General features: G+C 48.1%; 1 protein-coding gene across 7 annotated transcripts in view; it reads right to left on the reverse strand.

Moving 5' to 3' along the window:
* Positions 1-9951, reverse strand: part of CELF3 (CUGBP Elav-like family member 3) — a 34129-nt gene extending 24178 nt beyond the window's left edge. For 2 of the 7 annotated variants that reach the window (XR_015730438.1, XM_087881196.1), the window contains exons 1-2: positions 8707-9951; positions 2082-2164 (exon numbers count right to left, since the gene is read on the reverse strand). Coding sequence is in view for 5 of the 7 variants with exons in the window: in XM_087881196.1 (XP_087737322.1) it covers positions 2082-2164; positions 8707-8851 (228 nt within the window). In the remaining 2 variants the exon portion in view is untranslated. Of the gene's footprint in view, positions 1-2081; positions 2165-4460; positions 7022-7677; positions 8125-8706 lie in introns of those variants that run through there. The other 5 variants (XM_087881198.1, XM_087881195.1, XM_087881197.1 and 2 more) reach the window with 4 other exon arrangements.
* Between the last annotated feature and the right edge of the window lie 5610 nt (positions 9952-15561).

A 15561-nucleotide genomic window follows, 5' to 3' on the forward strand; every position in this document is an offset into this window, starting at 1 on the left:
GGGAAAGAAAGAGAGAGGAAGAAGGAAGGAAAGACAGAGAGAGAAAGAAAGAAAGAGAGAGAAAGGGAAGGAGAGAAGAGAGGGAGGGAGGAAAGAAGAAAGGAAGGAAAGAAGGAAGGAAGAAAAGAATAGAATAGAATAGAATAGAATAGAATAGAATAGAATAGAATAGAATAGAATAGAATAGGAATAGGACAAATGGAAAGGAAGGGGGGACAATGGAGGGAAGGAGGGAAAGAAGGAAGGGAGGAGGAACAAATGTTGAGGAAGAAAGGAAGGCAGGAAAGAAAGAATAAAGGAAGGAAGGAAGGAAGGAAGGAGGGACAATGGAGGGAGGGAGGGAAAGAAGGAGGGAAGGAAAAAGGAGGGACAAATGGACGGAGGAAGGAAGGAAGGAAAAGAAGGATGAAAGAAGGAAGGAAGGAAGGACGGGACAAATGGAGGGAGGAAGAAAGGAAGGAAGAAAAGAAAGAAAGAAGAAAGGAAAGAAGGACTCAGTCTTTGGCCAAAGCACTTCCGAGCAACCCACCCACTTCCCATCCCCCAAATAATAATAATAATAAAATAATAAACCCCTCTACTACTCCATCCGCAGGCTCAAAACTCTCCCTGGGCCATTTCCGCGGAATCCCTTGCCAGGATTAAACCTGGTTTGGCTCCTTCCTAAACCCAGGTGGAGGCCTTCTCCTAGCCTCTTCCTGCTGCTCCCTAGCCCTCCCTCCCCCCCTCTCTGCCAGGGCGGATGCCAGCCTCCCCTCCCCTCCCCTCCCTCCGGGGTCTCCTGACCTCTCCGGTTTCACTGAGCCAGGGCCAAGGCTGATCCGATTCCGTAATCCTATTTACTACCAGCCCTTTCTCCTCGGCGGGCAGGACTGACCGCCTCTCTCCGGCTATTTTATCCCCCACTGCAGCCGTAGCAAACGAGGTTAAGTCAAGAGTTAATGCCTCGGACAAGAAGCAAATCTGCTTAAGCCTGAGAACGATCCCCTCCCCCTCCCCCCCTTCTCCTTGCAGGTTTTACTCGAAGCGCTGAGGACTAGAAACCTGCCTGCTCCTTTTAAAACCATTTCATTTTTCTCCAAATTCTGCACTCGGGGTGTCACATTTGGTGTAGACAAGCTGCTAATAATGCTAATAAAAGCCACAGGGTGACTTTCTACTTATGTAAAAACTTAAAAACAACAACTGTTATCTTGTAAAAAAGAAAACACACCACCAGGACAGGCAGAGAACCTCCTCCTCCCCCTAAAATAAACAACCCCTTTTAATTCCCAGGTTTGAACACGGATTCCCAGATTTCAGTTTCTTCCTAGGGACTCAGAAGGGCCAATCCCACTGCTGACACCAAAAGGGGTTGGTGAACCCCTTGTCTAGTCTGTTTCCCCGAAAATAAAACCCAACCGGAAAATAAGTCCTAGCATGATTTTTCGAGGATGCTCGTAATATAAGCCCTACCCCCCAAAATAAGCCCCAGTTATGATCGTCAGCTAGAGGGGTGCATTTAGTACCTTATTCCCCCCCCAAAATAAGACCTAACCAGAAAATAATCCCTAATGCGTCTTTTGGAGCAAAAAATTAATATAAGACCCGGTCTTATTTTTGGGAAAACACGGTACGTTGAGACCCCACCCCAAATGCTGAGCCGAGAGGCACAAACTTCGATTCCCAGCTGTTGGCTACGACCTTTGGAATCTGCGCCCCCCCCCGAGATGGCTTCGCAAGGCCGCAGATTTTTCAAGAAAGTCATATACCTTTGACTAAATACCCCCCGTCTACTAGTAGATCCAGAAAATGCTCCGAGCGAACCCAAACGCTGGCGAATTCAAAAAGGAACTGTCCTTAAGCACATCCAACTTCTCTTTTAACGCCTTAAAATAACCCAGGATTCGAAATCATCCAGCCGGGGAGAAACCCGGCTTCTGCAAACAACGGAAAGAGATCGGCAAACAAGGACCGAAGCGGGATCGAAGCACGCGGGGACACCTGCACAGACGGTGTTTGCCGCTGGAGGCCATCTGCTCCGGGTTGCAACGGGCGATAAGGCCCCTGGCATAGCGGGCGGGCACCGTCTTTGGACTTACCCCTGGCAGAGTCTTCTGCTCATGCAGCGCGCTTTGGGCCTTGAGGGCTGATTCCCGGGCACAGTAAGTCAGGAAGGCGCATCCTGGAGGAGGAAAAAACACGGGTTCAAACACAGCTCGCCAAAGATATCCCGCTTCCGGCGCCATTTTGCGTCCAAATCTGCAGGCCCATTTCCCCAAACCGGTCCTTGAAAGCAGCTTGAAACCGGTTTCCTAGCTCTAAAAGATCCATCTCATTCTGGGCACCCCCCCCCCACTTTTTTTTTTGAACTATTACCATCTGGCAGCCGGTACAGGATACTAAAAACAAGGACGAATAGGCTGAAAAACAGCTTCTATCCCAGGGCAATAACCATATTGAATTCTACGGTATAGTGCAACATCGGGTTTTCAATTTCAATTATATAGAATGTCAAGGATGTATGGTTGTGTTTTTATTTTTATAGTTATAATGTACACTGAAGATGGCATTTAATTTCTAACTAAACTACCTAACTAAATTCCTGCAAGGAAGACCCCCTAAACTGGCAGGAAACAGATGTTCAAAACTCAAAATCCAAAGAGCTCGGTGTTCAGAGGCAGTCTACCTTAAGGTGTCACCTCTGGGATAGGCACCGCAGTGGGTGACTGCCTCTCCAGCTATGCTTCAGGCTAACATCTGGGCAGCTCGGGCAGGATGGCAGACACATACAGAGGAGTGCTAACTTTAAACGGCCGTTAAATTATAACCAAACTTCCTCTCGATGTGATTCACCGCGTGTCAAAACTTTAAACACGCGTCAAGCATTTGGGGGATTCAGAGATCCCCAAATTGGGGACAAAAAAAAAAAAAAAAAAAAGAGAGAGAGAGAGATTTTACGCTGGAAACAAACCAGGTTTAGAAAGCTGGCTTGTTAATTTACGGGTTAAATGTTTGTACCGCAGACATTTTTTTTTTCCTTCCAGAAACTTCATGGAACTTAAGCCATGGAGTGCAAAGTGGGCACATTTGTGCCATCTCAAGACTACAAAGCCCATCTGCCTCGGCTCCCTTTCCCTCTGGCCAGTTTTTAAGAAAAGAGAGAAGTTTTTTTCGACGTGATGCCCGCCCATCCCACCCACTCGCCCCCCCCCCCCTCAACCCGGTCTCCTTTTCTCTGCCAATCATTAACTTTTATTTTATTTTTTTTTTCAAAAATTTTCATCAGCAAAATATGCTCCATTTCTTTCCCGGCTTCGGCGCAGGGCCTATATTTAGCCCCTGCCTGTCACAACAGGCAACGAAGTGGAAAAGCTAAGCCATTCACGCTCCAGCAGTTCGGCCTGATGGTGCCACGTCAGCCCAGCCCCGCGAGCTGCCAGCGGGGGCTTTCTGGAGTGGGGGGGGGGTTGATGCCCCCCCCCTTGAAAGCAGGAAAAGATGCCACGGGGCAAAAAGAGATCCCTTCCCCTCTGCCCACCCAGCTGACTTTCTCCAAATCAATGCAGGAGGAAGGAGGAAGGAAGGAGGAAGGGAGATGGAAGAAGGAAGGAAGAAGGAAGAAAGGAAGAAGAGGAAGAAAGAAAGGAAGAAGGAAGAAAGGAAGAAGAGGAAGAAGAAAGGAAGGGAGATGAAGGAAGAAGGACGAAGGAAGAAGGAAGAAGAAATAAGATGGGAAGAAGGAAGAAAGGAGGAAGGACGATGGGAGATGGAAGGAGGAAGAAGAAAGAAGACAGGAAGAAGGAGGAAAGAAAGAAGGAAGGAGGAAGAAGGAAGGAAGAAGAAAAGAAGGAAAAAGAAAGAAAAGAAAGGAAGAGATGAAGGAGAAAGAAGGAAGGAAGGAAGGAAAGAAAGAAAGAAAATGAATGAATGAATTTGGAGGCTTCTTATGGGCTTCCTGTCCATTCCCACATTTGGGGTGACTCTCTTTTGGTGCTGCTTCCCATGAGACGGGTAGCCCTCTAAAATTTATTTTATAATATTTTTTAAAAAGATATTTAAATATGGATTTAAAAAATCCATATTCTCAGCCCTCCTTTGCATCTTAACGGGCTGTTTTCCCTTCGCCTCGATTTTTGCTCTGCGTCGGGTGCATCGTGCCCCGATCCTTCCAAATTTTCTTGGGGGGGAAAAAAATAAGCCCAGTTCTTCCTTCTTTAATTTATTTAAAATTCCCCTGTTTACACAAGGACAGGTCGAAAGCCTCCAAGAACCCATCCATGTTCTTTAGCTACATCTTGAATTTTTTCCTCTTTGCTTCCTCCTTTTCCTTAAGGAAAAAAGTGAAAGTTTCAAAGATTTTTTTGGATCTGCTAACTGCACCCACTGCTGAACCTGCAGGTTGCATCTACTCTGCGTTCCCTTGCAGCCCACTCTCCTCATTTTAAACCCTCTTATTTTTTTAAAAAAATCCCAAACACCTCCAAAATACGTCCATCCGTCCTCAACCAGCGACTTTTGAGGGGTTCCTGGTTGCAGCCGCAGAATAGGGGGCCTGGCCTTAGCATTCGCAAGGGAGGCCTTTGGGTGGGGTGAGGGTGGAGAATAACAGAAAGCATATAAATTTAATAAATAAAATAAAACCAAGCTCAACTCTGGGGAGATAAAGCCCCCACCCCAAACTTCCCAACTCTTCCAAGCTACAAATCCTTCCAAAAGCCAATTTATTTGATACGAGGGCTCAAGCAGACCCTTGGCAAATTCAGAATAATTCTCGAAAGACGGCACCCCAAAACCTAAACCCTAAAGGAGTTTTTTTTTCTGCCCTTCTGCCTGAATTAAAAATGCCTTTTTTTTTCCCCCTTCTCCTGGTCTGTATCAGCACACCGTGATGTGCAAACTGGCCACAATTTTAACTTAAGCTTTCGCTACATACAACCTGGCATTTTTGCAAAAGTCACTTTTTCCTGTGGATTCCTTAAAGCTGGCATATTTTTTTTTTTGCCTTTCGGCGATCCGAAGCAACCCCCGTTTGGGTCGAGGGTAGAATTTTTTTTTTCCACCCCCGGTGAGACCGCAAACGATGAGAGTGAAACCGCATTGGCAGCCACTCGTGCCATGCCTAAGGACTGGCACGTGCTCCAAATTGGCAGCTAGAGAGAGAGAGGGTGACAAGGCACGCAGGGCGTTTGAAAGTGGAAGGCTGCGACGCTCCAAAGAAACCCTAATTAAATGCTGGTTTGAAAACCCGGATTTCCCTAAAAGTACAGAGAGGTTTGGAAGTGGAAAGAAGCAGACTGAATATTTGCAAAGAAACAGATTTTTCTGCCACTTTGCATGAAATATATATATATATATATCTTTGACTATTTTTCCATTGATGTTTTTAATTAAATATCTATATCGTTTTGAGAAACACAGCCACCATTCCCCCCCCCCCCATGTTACTTTATTACCCCCAACTCAACCCAAATCTGAGCCTTTCTGTAAGTTGCTAACTTAGGAGCAGAGGTGAGGAGTCCATTCTCTTGAGGACTAGTAACCTGCCACGCTGAATTTTTGCCCTGCTACGGGGAAAGTAGATCCTTCCTATTCTCAGCTCTTAATCCTGAGTCACTGACGGTTTGCCATGTTGTTGTTGTTGTTTTAGATCAAAACATCCTCAGATTTGGAAGAGGTTCTCTCGGGCTGCAAATGTTGAAATTTGCAGAAATTTATTTGAGGAATAAATTTATTCGAGGAATAAATACCAGTTGTAACTTAACACCGCTGGGCGTGAAATTCTCAAATCTTCGTTTGCTTTAGTGCCTCTTGCAAAAATTCTTGTTTTCCAAGAGTTTGTGTGTGAACGCAGCCTCACCCCCAACGCCATCCTAAAAAAACGGTTCCGTAGATTTATTTCCATATCCCACCAAGTTTTCATCGAGGGGCCGTCTCTGCAGTTTGAAAATAATACCTTGCGCCACTTAGAAGCGGATGAAACCGCTCTTCCGAATCAAAACCGATCAAAAAGGCGTCCAAAAATGGAAGGACAATTTGCATTTTTTAAATTAAAAAAAAAAAAAAAAGGAAGGGGAAAAAAAACCCACCCCAGAATACAGATGCTAAAAAAACATACCCAATTTCGCAGAACCTATCCAAACCCCCCGACCAAAGGGATCTGGGTCACATCAGCCCCTTTCAAAGCTGTCAAATGGGTCATCGATTCCCTGCAAAACAAACTAAGATTCTAGTCCTCAGTGCTTCTTGGAAAAAACAGACACACACACACACAAACAAGGGGGGCCGATTGAAACTTGAACCTATATCAAACGTCCATCGCTCAATTCTGCTACTGCAGCTGTTTTAAGAGAAATATCTTTTTTTTCCCCCCTCCCAACTCAGTTTTTTGGAGAACGCACGAGGTGCCTAAGAGCCCTTCTGTTTTCCTGGATTTTAAAGTGAGAATTGACTCAGCAAAGGCTGCATGACTGCTCCCCCCACCCCCCTCTCTCTTCCTGGTCCCTTCCCAGTTCCTTTTCCAGAGCCAAAAATTGTCCACAACACGACACAGTGCACACCTGCCAGACTGCTCCATCCATCACAATTGGGATCAGCCAACCTAGATCAAAACAAGCCTCTCTCCCTCCCTCTCTCCCCCTCCCTGCCTTTCCTTGGCTTGATCCCCAAAAGTTGGGGGCGGTGGGGGGGGGAAGGGAATGGGAGAAGGCAAGGTTGTGGATTTAACCCAGATTAAAGGGAACCCAGAGTTGGAGATGAATCCTGATGTGTTTTTTCTTTCTTTCTTTCTTTCTTTCTTTCTTTCTTTCAGCCTCTTTTAACTTTCCTTTAGTACCGTGGTGTTAATTAATTTTATTCTTAGCTGACTTGGCTCTGGGGAATTGCGTCTTGCTTTTGGCTCCTTTGAAAATCAGGGGGATGTTTACAAACCAATGCAGATTATCCTGGTGTTGAAGGGGAGAAAATCCTTCCTTCCTTCCCTATTCCTTCCTCTCTCCCTCTTCTGTCTATTTCTTCCCTTCCTTCCTTCCTTCCTTCCTTCCTTCCTTCCTTCCTTCCTTCTTTCCTTTCCTTCCCCCTCCTTCCCTTCCTATCCTTCTCCCTCCCTTCTTATCCTTCTCTGTTCCTTCCTTCCTTCTCCCTTTCTATCCTTTTCCCTTCCTTCCTTCCTATCCTTCTCTATTCCTTCCTTCCCTATTCCTTCTTTCCTCTTTATCCTTCTATTCCTCCCTCCCTCCCTCTATCCTTCTCCCTTCCTTCCTTCCTTCTCCTTCCCTTCCTATCCTTCTCTATTCTTTCCTTCCTCCCTTCCTTCTCCCTCTCTTCCTCCCTATCCTTCTCTATTCCTTTTTTCCTTCTCCCTTCCTATCCTTTTCCCTTCCTTCCTTCCTATCCTTCTCTATTCCTTCCTTCCCCTCTATTCCTTCCTTCCTTCTCCCTCCCTCCCTATCCTTCTCTACTCTTTTCTTCCTTCCTTCCTTCCCTCCCTCCATTTCTTATTTTCCTTCCTTCTTTCCTCCCTCCCTCCTATCCTTCTCTATCCTTTCTTTCCTTCCTTCTTTCCTTCTTCCCTCCCTCCCCTCGTCCAAATATCAAAGTTTGAGGTGCTTTCCCCAACACCCACTGAGTGCCCACCCCCCCACCCCCGGTCTCCCCAATTCCCACCCCCCCATCTCCAGAGAGCCGAGCCAAACTCACGTCCCCTCCTGGAGTTACGGCGGGCAGGCCAAGCCGCTCTCGGGCAGCTCCGGGGGAGCATCGGGCATGCCAGCCAAAGGCGGGCTGGCGGGCAGGCAGCCTTCCCTTTCGGAAGCCAAAAAAGCAGCCGGAGCTGAGTCAAGCTTGGCTTCTTTCGCTTTGGAAAGCCTGGCGTGGCAGGTTCCCCCAGCGCCAAGGCCAGGCTGGGCTAAAAATACCCCGATATTTCCTCTTTGTTCCCTCAAGAGCGCCGGCAGCCTTGCCAGGCCCCCCAACGGCCTCCCGTGACCATCTCCTCCTCCTCCTCCCCCCCTGGGCATCGGTGCCCCAGACTCTCTCCCGGGCCAGACGAGCCTCGGTCTAATCCCAGCTTGTTTTGATCTCCGACAAACCAAGGACCAACCTTGCGCCTGGCACAAAAAAAACAACGCTCCATCGACCCCCCCCCCAAACCCTTGCCCGGGGGTCCCGCCAGCCTGCTTAACCAAGGCACCTTTCTAACCCCCCCCTCCAACCCCCAACCCCACCCCTGCTTCTGACCCCCCCCATCCCTGATCGCATCGCCCCCCCCTTGTTTGCACCTTCCCAACTCTTCGCAAGCCTCCCCCCCCTCTTTTTTTAACGGGGCCCTCTCGGCTTCTGCCATGCCCTGCGAAGGAGGGAAGGAAGGAAGGAAAGGAGGAGAGGAGAGGAGGGGGGGTTCCTTCCCCCCCACTTTCTAATTCATGCAAATCTCCCAGCTCAGTCTCCTGCCATCTGCTGTGCCCCCCCACCCCCCCACCCCGTCGGCCGCAACCCAACACCCACCCACCCACGCCTCCCCATCGCTTCTCCGCCCCCCACCCGGCTGAGTTTCCACGGCCTCCCCCCTACCTGGGAAGGGAGCCCCATAGATTTATGGGGGACCCCCCTCTTTTAAAGGTCTTTGGAGTTAGGGGGGTGTCGGTGCCCACCCGCCCTCCCCCCCCACAACCAACCAGCCATCCTCGACTCCCCCCCCATTTCTCCCCCCCCACACCGTCTCCTTACCTTTGTGCATGCCGGTGTATTTATCTTTGATGACTGTCAATTCGTAGATTTTCCCAAATTGTTCGAAAATCGGCCTCAGGTCCTTCTCGTCTAAATTCCGAGGGATTTGTCCAATGAAAAGTTTGATAGCATCCGGTTCCTTCATTGGTCCAAAAGGCGCAGAACCCGGAGCGGAGCCTCAAATTCGGAAACGCGGAGCCCCCCTCCCCCCCTCCTCAATAACAGCGATGGGGTGTTTTTTTTTTAAAAAAAAAAAAGACAAAAAACAAAAAAACAAAAAACCCAGAATAATCAGGAGAATTTAAGCGCAAAAAAGGATTTGCCCAATAAAAGAAAAAGGGGAAATCGCCCCACTTGGCAGCGGGAGACAAAAGATGAAAGGCGACGGGCAGTTTCAGAGTGGGGGGGGGGTTGGGGAGTTGGGGGGGAGAAACAGGAGGTGGGGGGGGGAAGAGCCCCTCCGGTCTGGATTTAATTGAATGGCATGTCCGCTTTTTTTTTTTTCTCTCCCCTTCCCGCCGAGCTTCCTTCGCCAGGAAAACAAAAAACAAAAAATTCGATTCGGCTTTTCAAAAAAATAAGAATAAAAATAAGAATAATAAAGGGAATGCAATCGTCTCTCTTTTGCTGGTTATTTATTTGGTCCTCTTTTCCTTTCCCCGACGGCCGCTTAAAACCCGGAGTTGCAAAGGCAAAGGCGGCCCTCTTCCTCACGAGTTTTCGCTCCGACCCCTCATCCTGACGCTTCGGGGTTGGGGTGGGGGGGCTGCGATTGCCAAGCCGGGAGGAAGAGGAGGAGGAGGAAGGTGGGAGGGGGGAAAAATAGTGCCCTTAAATGAAGTTTTAACGGATCAACTTTTGTTGGCTGGAGGCTTCGCGGTGGTTAATCCTCACCTCCGTCTGTCTCTCGTCTTCTTTTCTTTTCTTTCCTTCTTTCTTTCCTTCTTTCTTCTTCTTCTTCTTGGGGCTGGGTTTTTCTCCGGGGTCCCCCCACCACCTTCTCGGGCCCCCTTCTTCTCTGGGCTTCTTCCCGGCCCCCCCCCCAACCCTCCTGAAGCTCAGGTCCGGCAGTGTGGGGCAGGTCGGAGTCGCCTCCTCCGCTTCTCCAGCCCTTTTTTCCCTTCCACCCAACGAAGCCTTCAAGCTCTTTTCCCTTGACTAATAACCGTGTCACAGTTAGGGACGGGCCACAAAGTGCCAACTCGGGAGAAAAACGCACAAGGCTGCCAGACCGGCTGTTTTCTCCTCTTCCCTGCAAGATCCGGAGGGGGGGGGGTGGAAGGGGAAGGGGGAGGGGGGAAGAGGATGACAGCTAAATCCTCGATTTACCACAGTTCATTTAGTGACCGTTCAAAGTTACGACGGCTCTGGGAAAAAGGGGACTTAGGAACGACTTGAAGCATGTGCACAATGACGGGGATCGAAATTCGGACACTTGGACAGTGATCCGTATTTATGACGGTCGCAGAATCTCCCGGGCTCACGTGATCAAAATTCGGACACTTGGCTAGTGGTTCATAGTTATGACGGTCGCAGAATCTCCCGGGCTCAGAATCGGTCGCACCCGATCTCCCGGGTGATCAAAATTCGGACATTTGGTCAGTGGTTCATATTTATGACGGTCGCAAAAGGGGAATCTTGAGATCCAGGGTCACTTTGAGCGTCATAAATACGAGTCCGTGGCCGAGGGTCTGAATTTTGAGCAGGCGATCAAGGGGATGCTGAAACAGTTGTGGGAAAATTGGTCGTAGGAGACCTTTTTTCAGTGCTTTGAATGGATATGAAACACGGCAATATTGTATATATTTTATATTATATATAAATATAATATTTTCTATAATATTTTAAACATTGGAAGCTGCCCAGAGTTACCCTATGATCCGATGGGCAGAAAATGAAATTTAACCAAGTGAGCAGTAAATAAATTAAGATTTGAACGTGGCTTCCAGCACAGGGCTAGGCAATGTTGACGAAATGCAATTGCTACAGGTATTTTTCAGGCCCGGGAGTGATTTTACTGCATTTTTAAAAAAACTTCAGATCCTGGTCTAGAAATCCCATCCTGGCTAGCAAGAATTAAACACGGGTTATGGATTCAGACAGCCCAGAATCTGAACCAAAAAGGGGTTTTTTTAAGCAGTGATGCCAGTCAAAAAAGAATATTGTTTTTTCAGCCTTAGGCAGGAATGTACATCTAAGATCGGAAGGAATTAAAATAATGATAATAATAATAATAATACAAGACCGTCTCAAATGGTGAAAGGAAAGACACCCAAACGACCTTAGAAAACTCCATGGCAGCAAACAAAAATTAAAATGCCAGTTTTGTTTCACCCATTCAGGGGCCACGAAGATGCTTCGGAGAAACAGCTGTGATTTCCCTTTTCTATTTATCCCAAAGGGTAGACTATCTCTGAATAGAGAAGCTCCATTGCACCATTCTGGGCGGCACAGGGCTGTCAACAAATCTCCTTGGATATTTCAATTTTTTTTTTTTTTTAGAAAAGAACAAAACAAAACAAAACAGCCGCACCTCTAAACTAAACAGCCACCATTATTCTCCGTTTTTTGAGTCACATCAACAGCCGAGAAATTTCACTATTCTTCCCCGGAATATATAACCGAAAAAGTTTGTTTGTGGGGGTGGTGGGTAGTGATATAAATCCCTATAAATTCGAGCAAATTTCCAAGCTGCTCAATTCCCACCCTCAATTCTCGGTTGGAAGAGCAGGCAACTCAAATAAACATCTTTTCTAAATCTTTTTTTTTTTTTTTTTAATTTCACCGAACTGTCTTATTTTTCCTGGCTCTCCCACTACCAATTTCAGAGGGAAAACGTTGGGGTCCAGTTTGGGGGGGGGAGGGGAAAGGGGTGCCCAAAATAATAATAAAAAACCCCTCGAAACTCATCACTCCCTATTTCTGCATCTCAGGCTGTTCTAAGTTGCGTTTGCTTGGCACCCTCCGGGAGGGTTAAAACCCGACAATCACAATAACAACGATCACAGACTGCATTGCCACAAAATGCAAGAGAGACTGAAATAAATATCAACCTAACCTGCCCCGTCCTGTAACTTCCCTTCTTAACACCCCACGTTCCTTGAACCAAAAACCCGGCCTGGGAGCCCACCAATGTGGGACTGGAAAAGGGGTCAACGTGTTTGTAAATTTGGGCCTGGGACAGCCTGACCCAGAATTTATTCTAAGGGGAAAAACAATCAGGAAACTGGTGAAAAAGGATGATTTAAACCCAAAAAGCCTTCGAGGTGACCCCTCCCCTAAAGGACACAAGGACAGGGAGGGGATGGAAGTGGTGGTGGGGGAGACCCAGAGATGGAGGGGGGGGGCTGGAATGGAGAGGGGGAGTTGCCCCGCCCTCGCCCCCTTCTTCCCTCCTCCCCTCCCTCCTCCCCTCCCTCCTTCTTTCCTTCCTTCCTTCTCCCAGGTCGGAATTTGCAGAGAGCCCCTAAGTGCCAGCGCGGTTCCATTGTTCAGGAGCTGTCCGCGGTGCTGAAACACAGCTGGCCAGATCACAATTAGAAGAAAGAGGGAGGAGAGGTTGGGGGAGGAAGGAGGGAAGGGAAGGGGAAGGGAAGGGGTGGCACAGCCGCTTGCCAGCTCTGGCCTTAAAGGAGGCCGGAAGAGCGGGTCAACCCATATGCAGGTTTTCCTCCAGGCCTTCCTTTGAACCCCTTGAGGGCCTCCAGCCAGCCAGCGTGGCAAAGACGCGGGTGCATCTCTGAGCATGCACAGAGGTCTCTCCAGGCCGGGGGTGGGGGTGGGGGGTGGAAAGGCAGTCCACAAACCCAACCTGTTTCTTCTCTTTCCCCTCCCCTCCCCTCAAGACAGGACCCCCAACTTCTCAACCTCTCCATCTGTATCTATCGCCCCCCCCACCCTCTCATTTCTCTATCTAGCTAGCCAACTTTCTCTACTCATCTCTCTCGCCTGCCTGCCTGCCTTATTCATCCATCCATCATCCATCCATCCTATCCATTCGCTCTATCGCTCTCATCTTTCTGTCTCTCTATTCTTTCTTTCCCTCTGTCCCTATCTTTCTATTTCTATCATCTATCTATCTATCTATCCATTCTCTCTCTCTCGCACCTCCCTCTTTATTCTTTCTCTCTATCCCTATCCATCTCTCTATCCCTCTCTATCAACCAATCATTTATCCACCCATCCACCCATCCTTTCTCGCACATCTCCCTCTCTATTCTCTATCCCTATCCATCTATCTATCCATCTGTCTGTCCGTCTGTCCATCCATCCGTCCATCCATCCATCCATCTGTATCATCCAAATGGATAGCCTTTTGCTTCTGCATTCCATGCAACTCAGGACTTTTAGCTGAGTGGTGAGAGGCCTTTGCTGTCCCCAGGATGACGTCTTCAGTAAACCACAGCCGAGGGGGCTTTGGCCTCCTTCCGCACAGGCAGCCCCAAGCTCATTTTGCCCAGAGTTGAGAAATTGGGGATCTTCCTTCCAGGACTCGGGTTCCCACGACACCTGGCCAGCAGGGCCAATGGCAAAGGATGCTGGGAGCTGTAGTCCTGTCGCTCTCACTGAACCCTCAGGAGGCGGCAAGGCCTGCCGAGATCCTGCCCGCGATGGGCACCCGGGGACCTGAACTCCGGCGCGGGAAAGTTGGCCTGTCCCAAATATTGGCTAAACCTCCCAACGTTAAAAGATTCATGTTCCAACCAGCTGGCGGCCCTCGGTGCCTCTTCCTTGGAAGACCGAGATGCTGGCCGACGTAATATATATTGACATCTGTCGAGAATGCGTGCCCTGTTTGTGGATATCAGAGATGGCAGGATGATTTAAGAATCTGCTCCGTTTCCACGATGACCTCATCCCTGGAGGAGATGGGAAGGGGGACACCGTCTCCTTCCCGCCTTTGTGCAAACGCACACACACACACACACACACACACAGAGGTGGTGAAAATGTGCACACCGAGACAGCAGAGGCACACCCAGGGCCTGGTTCTACATCCTCCCTTTGTTTCGTGGAGTCAGGGCATTTTTTTAAGGAACTGGACATCCAGGAGCTGAGGGTTGTGGGTTATTGTAAAATAGGAGAAGGAAGGATGGAAGGAAGGAAGGAAGACAAGCAGAGGAAAGAAGGAAAAGAGAGAAAAGGAAAAGAGAAGGAAATTAAGAGAGAAGGGAGAAAAACAGGAAGGAAGGAAGATAAGCAGAGGAATGGAAAAGAGAAAAAAGGAAAAGAGAAGGAAATTAAAAGAGAGAAGGAAGAAAAACAGGAAGGAAGGAAGGGAAGGAGGGAGGGAGGGAGGAAGACAAGCAGAGAAAAGGAAAAGAGAAAAAAGGAAAAGAGAAGGAAATTAAAAGAGAGGAGGAAGAAAAACAGGAAGGAAGGAAGACAAGCAGAGGAAAGGAAAAGAGAAAAAAGGAAAAGAGAAGGAAATTAAAAGAGAGAAGGAAGAAAAACAGGAAGGAAGGAAGGAAGACAAGCAGAGGAAAGGAAAAGAGAAAAAAGGAAAAGAGAAGGAAATTAAAAGAGAGGAGGAAGAAAAACAGGAAGGAAGGAAGGAAGGAAGACAAGCAGAGGAAAGGAAAAGAGAAAAAAGGAAAAGAGAAGGAAATTAAAAGAGAGAAGGAAGAAAAACAGGAAGGAAGGAAGGAAGACAAGCAGAGGAAAGGAAAAGAGAAAAAAGGAAAAGAGAAGGAAATTAAAAGAGAGGAGGAAGAAAAACAGGAAGGAAGGAAGGAAGGAAGACAAGCAGAGGAAAGGAAAAGAGAAAAAAGGAAAAGAGAAGGAAATTAAAAGAGAGAAGGAAGAAAAACAGGAAGGAAGGAAGGAAGACAAGCAGAGGAAAGGAAAAGAGAAAAAAGGAAAAGAGAAGGAAATTAAAAGAGAGGAGGAAGAAAAACAGGAAGGAAGGAAGGAAGGAAGGAAGAGGGAGGGAGGGAAGAGAGAAAGAGGAAGGGAAGGAGGGAGGGAGAACAGGAAGAAAAGCAGAAGGAAATAAAATAAATAATCCGAAAAGAAAAGAAAAGAAATAAAGAGGAGAGGAAAGAAGGAAGGAGGGAGGGAGGGAAGGAAGGGTGGAAGGAAGGCCAGAGTTTGGGTGCCTTCTCTGAATGAGGGCCTCTGCCTGTTTATTGACAAATCAACCTGGGCACCCCCTCCCCCCCCACCCCCCCCCTGGCTATTCCTCATGCATTTATTTTGGGAGTGAGACAGGCTGGATTCTTACAAAGTGCTCTGCCCATCAAGGAAACAGGAGGCTGTGCTTGCCAAAAAATAAAAATAAAAATAAAAATCAAATCCATTATTGGAAAACCCAGAGAAACCGAGTCCACGGCCACCTGCTTTTGTGCATCGTGGTTTCTCTTTAACCCCGGCTTGTGGCAGAAGATACGACTGAGCGGGCCGGCCCGGTGGGCTTCATTGCCAGGGCCATCCCGGTGGGCTTCGAATCCTGCCCAACACCCAGCCTGCAAAGGATCAAATCGGCCCCCTCCTCCCTTTTAAGGCCTTTGTGCAAGTCACAACTGCAGGGGGTGGATTATGAGGAAGAATTCAACGGAATTGGGTTTTTTTTGGGGGGGGGGGGGTTGAGGAGCCCAAATGCAACCAAACTGCACCTCAGGACCGGCTGCAGCAAAATTAATGCAACCCCCCCAACTCAATTCACACACTGCCCCATCCACGGCTTCTCTTCAAATGCCTTTGGAATTTGCTTTTCCCTTGCAAAGTCAGGTGTGGAAATTGAAAGCAGGAAAAAAAGGGGGGGGGGGAGAGATTAAAAAAAAAAATCAAGCAAAACATAAATGGGGGGGGGGAAACAGGCCTGGCTCTGCGGGCAAGGCCTTGCAACCGCTAGCA

Source organism: Pantherophis guttatus, chromosome 18, assembly GCF_059756535.1.
Source record: "Pantherophis guttatus breed Tessera chromosome 18, ASM5975653v1, whole genome shotgun sequence".
In the NCBI taxonomy this organism is placed as follows: Eukaryota; Metazoa; Chordata; class Lepidosauria; order Squamata; family Colubridae; genus Pantherophis; species Pantherophis guttatus.